The sequence below is a fragment of the Rhea pennata genome, unplaced genomic scaffold (assembly GCF_028389875.1).
Source record: "Rhea pennata isolate bPtePen1 unplaced genomic scaffold, bPtePen1.pri scaffold_195, whole genome shotgun sequence".
NCBI classification, from domain to species: domain Eukaryota; kingdom Metazoa; phylum Chordata; class Aves; order Rheiformes; family Rheidae; genus Rhea; species Rhea pennata.
In genome coordinates, this window is record NW_026907663.1 from 21,478 (window position 1) to 29,194 (window position 7,717).

Here is a 7,717-nt window from a genome sequence, read left to right on the forward strand (position 1 = left end):
GCGTCGCCCTGCACGGGGATGGGGGGCCGCCCCCCCCCGCCCAGGGGCCCCCCTTAAGGAACGACCTGCACAGCGCCGGGCGGGGCCGGGGGGGCCGGGGGGGGAGGAGGACAGGCCCCGCCCCCAGGGCCGCGGAACGGCCCCGCCCCCGGGCCTTCGCCCCGCCCACAGGCCCCGCCCCTGGGGGGGCGGGGGCGCCCCACGCGCGACCGACGCCGCCCGCGGAGGCTCCGGGGACTCGAGCCGGCGCCGCCGCAGCAGGTGCCCGCGAGGCCGGGGGGGCGGGACCGGCGGGTTGGGGGCCACAGGGGGCCCGACCCGGCGGGGAGCGCGGTCCGGAGGGGGCCGGGCACTGGGGGCCCCGATCCCGGGGGCCCCGGTCCTGGGGGGACCCACGGTCCCAGGGGACCCAGTGCCGGGGCCCCGCGGTGCCGGGCCGGAGCGCGGCAGGCGCGAGGCCGGGCCGGGGGCCACGAGGGGCCCTGACCCGGCTCCCGCCGCGGCGCAGCCATGAGCCCCAAGGGCTGCCTGAGAGCCACCAAGACCTTCCTCTTCCTCTTCAACCTCTTCTTCTTCGTGAGTGCCAGGGGGCTGCTGTGGGGCGGGGGCTGCCGAGGGGCTGCCTTGGGGCTGCAATCGGGCTGCTCTGGGGCTGCCAGGGGGCTGCCGTGGGGCTGCCATTGAGCAGGGGGCTGCTGTGGGGCAGGCCAGTGGTGTGGGGCCACCTGGGGCGGGGGCTGCCCCCCGAGCGGGGGGGAGGCTGGGAGCCGCGGAGGCAGTGACCTGGGGCCCGGGGCGGCCGTGGGGCGGCTGCTCGCCAGGGGCCGGGGCAGTCCCCGTGCCGCCCCACGGCCCCCCGCTCCCCCAGGTGCTGGGCGGCCTCCTCCTGGCTTTTGGGCTCTGGATCCTCTTCGATCGGCAGAGCTTCGCCACGGCGCTGGGTGAGGAGCCGCCCCACGCGGGCACTCGGGCCCAGCCCCACGGCGCACCCAGCCCCACGGCGCCGCGGCCCCGCTGACCCCCCCCCCACAGGCTCGGCGCTCTTCAGCCTCCACGCCTGGTCGTTCGTCTTCTGCGGCGTCGGCACCGGCACCATGGCGCTCGGCTTCCTTGGCTGCCTCGGCGCCCTCAAGGAGATCAAGTGCCTGCTGGGACTGGTGAGTGGGGCCGTGGGGCCGGACGCCTGGGCCCCCGGGGCAGAGCGGGGCCGCGGGGCGGACGCCTGGGCCCTTGGGGGGCAGCAGGGCTCGGCGGGGCCGCAGGCCCGCCCGGACGCCTGGGCCCTTGGGGGGCGGCGGGGCTCGGGGGGGCCGCAGGCCCGCCCGGATGCCTGGGCCCTTGGGGGGCGGCGGGGCTCGGGAGGGGCGCGGGCCCGCCCGGACGCCTGGGCCCGCCGTGGGGCAGGGGCCCCGTTTGGGGAACTGGTGACTGCGGTGCAACTTCCTGGCACGGCCACGGAGGCCACGTGACCCCCAGGTGCTGCCACATCCTGCCGCTGTGGGGCGGGGGGAGGCTGGGGGGGCCAGGGGGGGCTGCAGGGGGGGCCGAGCCACCTCCAGCGCTGGGGTCCTGGGTTGGGGGGGCTGTTGGGGGGCTGAGGCCGGGGCGGGTGGGGCTGCCCCAACCCCTGCATCCCCCCCAGTACTTCGGGTCGCTGCTGCTGCTCCTGACTGCCCAGATCACGCTCGGGGTCATCGTGTACACGCAGCGCGTCTCCGTGAGTGGGGCACAGCTGGGGGGCACGGCGTGGGGCTGGGGGCACGGAGGGGGGCACAGCATGGAGCTGGGGGGCATGGGGGGCAAGACTTGGGGCTGGGGAGCATGGGGGGCACAGCATGGGTCTGGGGGGCACAGCGTGGGGCTGAGGGCACAGCGTGGGGCTGGGGGCACAGCGTGGGGCTGGCACATAGGGTTGGGCGCTGCGGGGCGGGGGGGGCGCTTGTTGTGGGGCAGGGCGCAGTCGCAGGATGTTCATGCTGTGCGGCTGGACACGTGGGGGGATGCTGCTGCCCCCCAACCAGGCACCATGGGGTGGAGGTGGGGATGCCGCTGCTCCCCCACCGGGTGCTGTGGGGAGGGGGGGGGATGCTGCCCCCAGCCAGGTGCTGTGGGGCAGACGGGGATGCTGCTGCCCCCCCGGCTGGGCGCTGTGGGGTGGGGGGGGGGGGGAACACGGCTGCCCCCAAGCCGGGCACTGTGGGGTGGGGGGGGGACGCTGCTGCCCCCCAGCCGGGCGCTGTGGGGTGGGGGGGGGACGCTGCTGCCCCCCAGCCGGGCGCTGTGGGGCAGACGGGGACGCCGCTGCCCCCCAGCTGGGCGCTGTGGGGTGGGGGGGGACACGCTGCTGCCCCCCAGCCGGGCGCTGTGGGGCAGACGGGGACGCCGCTGCCCCCCAGCCGGGCGCTGTGGGGTGGGGGGGGGGACGCCGCTGCCCCCCAGCCGGGCGCTGTGGGGTGGGGGGGGGGATGCTGCTGCCCCCCAGCCGGGCGCTGTGGGGCAGACGGGGATGCCGCTGCCCCCCAGCTGGGCGCGCGGGCGGCGGAGCTGGCGCTGGAGCTGATCCGCGGGTACCCGGCGCGGGAGCCGCCCGGGGGGGGGCACCAGAGCTGGGACGCGCTGCAGCACCAGGTGGGGGCCGGCGCCGCCCCGGACCGCCCTGAGCCCCCCCGACCGCCCCGAACCGCCCCAAACCCGCCCGAACCGCCCCGAACCTGCCCCAACTGCCCTGAACCGCCCTGAACCTGCCCTGAACCGCCCCAACTGCCCTGAGCCGCCCCGACTGCCCCGAACCGCCCTGAACCCGCCCAAACCGCCCTGAACCGTCCTGAACCCGCCCAAACCGCCCTGAGCCCCCCCGACCGCCCCGAACCGCCCTGAGCTGCCCCGAACCACCCTGAACCGCCCTGAACCCGCCCAAACCGCCCGGAGCCCCCCCTGACCACCCCGAACCGCCCTGAACCCGCCCAAACCGCCCTGAACCGTCCTGAGCCCCCCTGACCACCCCGAATCTGCCCCAACTGCCCTGAACCCGCCCAAACCGCCCTGAGCCCCCCCGACCGCCCCGAACCGCCCTGAGCCGCCCTGAACCGCCCTGAACCGTCCTGAGCCCGCCCTGAACCGCCCCAACTGCCCTGAGCCGCCCCGACCACCCCGAACCGCCCTGAACCCGCCCAAACCATCCCAAAGCAGCCTAAACCCACCCCAACCCCCCTGAGCTGCCCCAAACCCACCCTGAGCTGGCCCCAAACCATCCTGAAATGCCCCAAATTGGCCCACCCCCCCCAAACTGGTCTGAACCAGCCCCGAACTGCTGCAAACCCACCCAACGGGCCTGAACCGGCCCAAACCGGCCGGACACCCGCCCCGGCCGCGCCCCGGCGCCCGTGCCGAGGGCCCCGCTCCTGCCCCGCCGCCGCCCCACTGCTGCCCCCCGCCGCCCCCCAGCTGCGCTGCTGCGGCTGGGCCGGGCCCCAGGACTGGGCCCAGCGCCCGGCGCCGCGGCCCGACGCCTCGGCCGCCATCGCCTGCTCCTGCCTCAACGCCTCGGCGCCCGCCCGGCCCCCCGGCGCCCTGCCCCACGGCCTCTGCGCCGCCACCCCCGGGGACGTGTACCCCAGCGTGAGCGGCGGGGGCACCGGGGGGCACTGGGGGGGCTCGCAGCACGGGGCACCGGGGGGGGGGGGGCACGGCACTATGGGGGGGGAGCTCGCAGCATGGGGCACTGGGGGGGACACGGCACCATGGGGAGGGGGGCTCACAGCACGGGGCACCGGGGGGGGGGGCACGGCACTATGGGGGGGGAGCTCGCAGCATGGGGCACCGGGGGGGACACGGCACCATGGGGGGGAGCTCGCAGCACGGGGCACCGGGGGGGACACGGCACCATGGGGAGGGGGGCTCACAGCACGGGGCACCGGGGGGGGGGGTACGGCACTATGGGGGGGGAGCTCGCAGCATGGGGCACTGGGGGGGACACGGCACTATGGGGGGGGAGCTCGCAGCACGGGGCACCGGGGGGGACACGGCACCATGGGGAGGGGGGCTCACAGCACGGGGCACCGGGGGGGGGGGCACGGCACTATGGGGGGGAGCTCGCAGCATGGGGCACTGGGGGGGACACGGCACTATGGGGGGGAGCTCGCAGCACGGGGCACCGGGGGGGGGGGCACGGCACTATGGGGGGGGGAGCTCGCAGCATGAGGCACTGGGGGGGACACGGCACTATGGGGGGGGAGCTCGCAGCACGGGGCACCGGGGGGGACACGGCACCATGGGGAGGGGGGCTCACAGCACGGGGCACCGGGGGGGGGGGGCACGGCACTATGGGGGGGAGCTCGCAGCATGGGGCACTGGGGGGGACACGGCACTATGGGGGGGAGCTCGCAGCACGGGGCACCGGGGGGGGGGGCACGGCACTATGGGGGGGGAGCTCGCAGCATGAGGCACTGGGGGGGACACGGCACTATGGGGGGGGAGCTCGCAGCACGGGTCACCAGGTTGGGGGGGGACACGGCACCGCGGGGGGGAGCTCGCAGCGTGGGGGGGGGGGGCGGGGCACCGGGAAGGAGCTCGTGGTACAGGAACATGGGCACCGGAGGGGTGTCCGGGGGGGGTTGCACCAGATGGGGGTCCCGGGGGGGTTTGCACCGGGGGTCCTGCAGCACCATCCCCCCCCCCCCGCAGGGCTGCGCCGAGGGCGCCCAGGCCTGGCTGCGCGAGAACCTCATCGCGGTGGTGGGCGCCTGCCTGGGCGTCGCCCTGGCGGAGGTGGGCGCCGGGGTCCCGTCTGGGGTCCCTGCGCGGCCCCGTGTCCCTCCCGCCCCGGGTCGTCCCCGCGCGGCCCCGGCCCGCCCGCCCGCCGCCCCCCTCTGGCACCCGCAGCTGCTGGGGGCCTCGGCCCCTCCTGCCCCCGGCAGCGCTGCCCGGGCCCTGCTCGGCCCACTGCACACGCGTGTGCACTGCACTGCACACGCGTGCATCCCCTGTGCTCGTGGCTGCATGCATGCGCTTCCGCCCGTGCTCACAGCCACGCGTGTGCATCGCTCCCTGATCACGGCCACGTGCGTGTGCATCCCCCCGTGCTCACAGGCACGCGTGCGCATCGCTCCCTGATCACGGCCACGTGCGTGTGCATCCCCCCGTGCTCACAGCCACGCGTGCGCATCGCTCCCTGATCACGGCCACGTGCGTGTGCATCCCCCCGTGCTCACAGCCACGCGTGTGCATCGCTCCCTGATCACGGCCACGTGCGTGTGCATCCCCCCGTGCTCACAGCCACGCGTGCGCATCGCTCCCTGATCACGGCCACGTGCGTGTGCATCCCCCCGTGCTCACAGCCACGCGTGTGCATCGCTCCCTGATCACGGCCACGTGCGTGTGCAGGCCGTGGGAGCAGCGGGGGTGGGGGGCTGGAGGGGAAGGGGGGCCCACAGGGGTGCTGGGGGGCCATGGCGGGGCAGGGGGCAGTTGGCTGAGGGCAGGGCTGGAGGGGTCGGGGGGGCAGGAGGGGTCTCGGGGGGCTTGGCCCCTCTGACCCCCCGCCCCCCCGCCCCCCCAGCTCTGCCTCATGATGCTCTCGATGTTCCTCTTCCGCAACCTGGACCCCGAGGACGAGAAGCTGCTGCGGTACCGCTAGGGCCGGCCGGGGGGGCCCGGCCCGGCTCCCCCCCCCGCGGCGTCGCTTCCCCTTCCCCCCCCCCTTTTTGCCCCAATTTGTAATAAAAGCGTTGAGCCCCCCCGCCCCGGGCGGTGCGTGCGGGGGGGCCGGAGCGGGGCCGTTGGCGGCCGTTGGCGGCGGCGCTGCAGACGGCGGCGGGGCCGCGGCAGGTGGGGCCGGGGGCGGGACCGGGGGCAGCGGGCGGACTTCGGGGAGGGGACCGGGGGTCCCTGCTGGGGAGGTCCTGGGTCGGGGGGAGCCCAGGGGCCAGTTCGAGGGTCTCGGTTCGGGGGCATCAGTTGGTCCCGGGTCGGGGGATGCCGGGTCGGGTGGTCCCGGTTCAGGGGGTGGGGTGGGTGCCGGTTCGTGGGGTACCGGGGCAGAGGGTCCCAGCTCGGGGGGGGCCGCGGCCGGGTCCTGGCTTGAGTGGCCCCGGCTCGGGGGGGCTGGGGCGGGGGGGTCCCGGCTCGGGGGGGCTGGGGCAGGGGTCCTGCTCGGGGGGGCCGGGGCAGTGGTCCCGGCTCGGGGGGGCCCGGGCAGTGGGCCCGGCTCGGGGGGGCCCGGCTCAGGGGGGCTGGGGCGGGGGTCCCAGCTCGGGGGGGGGCCGGTTCGGGGGGTCCCAGCTCGGGGGGGCCGGGGCAGGGGGTCCCGGCTCGGGTGGGCCGGGGCGGGGGTCCCAGCTCGGGGGGGCCGGGGCAGGGGGTCCCGGCTCGGGGGGGGGCCGGTTCGGGGGGTCCCAGCTCGGGGGGGCTGGGGCAGGGGGTCCCGGCTCGGGGGGGCCGGGGCGGGGGTCCCAGCTCGGGGGGGCCGGGGCAGGGGGTCCCGGCTCGGGGGGGCTGGGGCGGGGGTCCCAGCTCGGGGGGGCCGGGGCAGAGGGTCCCAGCTCGGGGGGGGCCGCGGCCGGGTCCTGGCTTGAGTGGCCCCGGCTCGGGGGGGCCGGGGCGGGGGGGGTCCCGGCTCGGGGGGGCTGGGGCAGGGGTCCTGCTCGGGGGGGCCGGGGCAGTGGTCCCGGCTCGTGGGGTCCCGGCTCAGGGGGGCTGGGGCGGGGGTCCCAGCTCGGGGGGGGCCGGTTCGGGGGGTCCCAGCTCGGGGGGGCCGGGGCAGGGGGTCCCGGCTCGGGTGGGCCGGGGCGGGGGTCCCAGCTCGGGGGGGCCGGGGCAGGGGGTCCCGGCTCGGGTGGGCTGGGGCAGGGGGTCCCGGCTCGGGGGGGCCGGGGCGGGGGTCCCAGCTCGGGGGGGCCGGGGCAGGGGGTCCCGGCTCGGGTGGGCTGGGGCAGGGGGTCCCGGCTCGGGGGGGCCGGGGCGGGGGTCCCAGCTCGTGGGGGCCGGGGCGAGGGTCCCGGCTCGGGGGGGCCGGGGCGGGGGTCCCGGCTCGGGGGGGCCGGGGCAGGGGGTCCCGGCTCGGGGGGGCCGGGGCGGGGGTCCCGGCTCGGGGGGGCCGTGGCAGGGGGTCCCGGCTCGGGTGGGCCGGGGCGGGGGTCCCAGCTCGGGGGGGCCGGGGCAGGGGGTCCCGGCTCGGGTGGGCCGGGGCGGGGGTCCCGGCTCGGGGGGGCCGGGGCAGGGGGTCCCGGCTCGGGGGGGCCGGGGCAGGGGGTCCCAGCTCGGGTGGGCCGGGGCGGGGGTCCCAGCTCCGGGGGTGCCGGTGACCCCCGCCGCAGGCGCCGCCATGCTGCCGCCGTGGCCGCGGCTGCTCTGCGCCCTGGCGCTGGCGCTGCCCCCGACGGAGCCCGCGCTGCTGCGGCGCCGCCCGGCCCGGGACCCCCGCGAACCGGCCCGGGAGCCACCGCTGCCGCCCCGCGCGGTGAGCCTGGACCCCCCCCGGCCCCTCGGGACTCCCTGAACCGACCTGGCACCCTGCGAATCGAGCTGGGACCACCTGGCCTCCCCCAAACCGGCCCGGGACCCCCCCAAAACGTGCCTGGGACAAACGGGACCCTCCTCGGACACCCCCGAACCGGTCCGGGACCCCCCTGGGGTCCCCCTGGACCAACCTCGCACCCCCGAGCCCCGTCCAACTCCCCCGACCCCCCCGAACCGACATGAGCCACCTGGGACCCCCTGA

General features: G+C 78.6%; 1 protein-coding gene across 1 annotated transcript; it reads left to right on the forward strand.

The window, feature by feature from the left end:
- Positions 1–483: 483 nt before the first annotated feature.
- LOC134154279 (leukocyte antigen CD37-like) lies at positions 484–5,772 on the forward strand. The gene is made up of 8 exons (XM_062601031.1): positions 484–576; positions 869–941; positions 1,033–1,157; positions 1,643–1,717; positions 2,524–2,722; positions 3,137–3,618; positions 4,684–4,767; positions 5,558–5,772. The coding sequence occupies exons 1-8, from the start codon at positions 511–513 to the stop codon at positions 5,633–5,635; spliced, it is 1,182 nt and encodes a 393-aa protein (XP_062457015.1). The 5' UTR covers positions 484–510; the 3' UTR covers positions 5,636–5,772.
- The last annotated feature ends 1,945 nt before the right edge of the window (positions 5,773–7,717 follow it).

Excerpts from the sequence above, each read along its gene's own strand:
- LOC134154279 (XM_062601031.1), top strand. The coding sequence starts at position 511 with ATGAGCCCCAAGGGCTGCCTGAGAGCCACCAAGACCTTCCTCTTCCTC. Across the intron at positions 1,718-2,523 it reads TGTACACGCAGCGCGTCTCC|CTGGGCGCGCGGGCGGCGGA; the intron begins GTGAGTGGGGCA and ends GCTGCCCCCCAG. Across the intron at positions 2,723-3,136 it reads GCCCCGAACCTGCCCCAACT|CCGCCCCGACCACCCCGAAC; the intron begins GCCCTGAACCGC and ends AACTGCCCTGAG.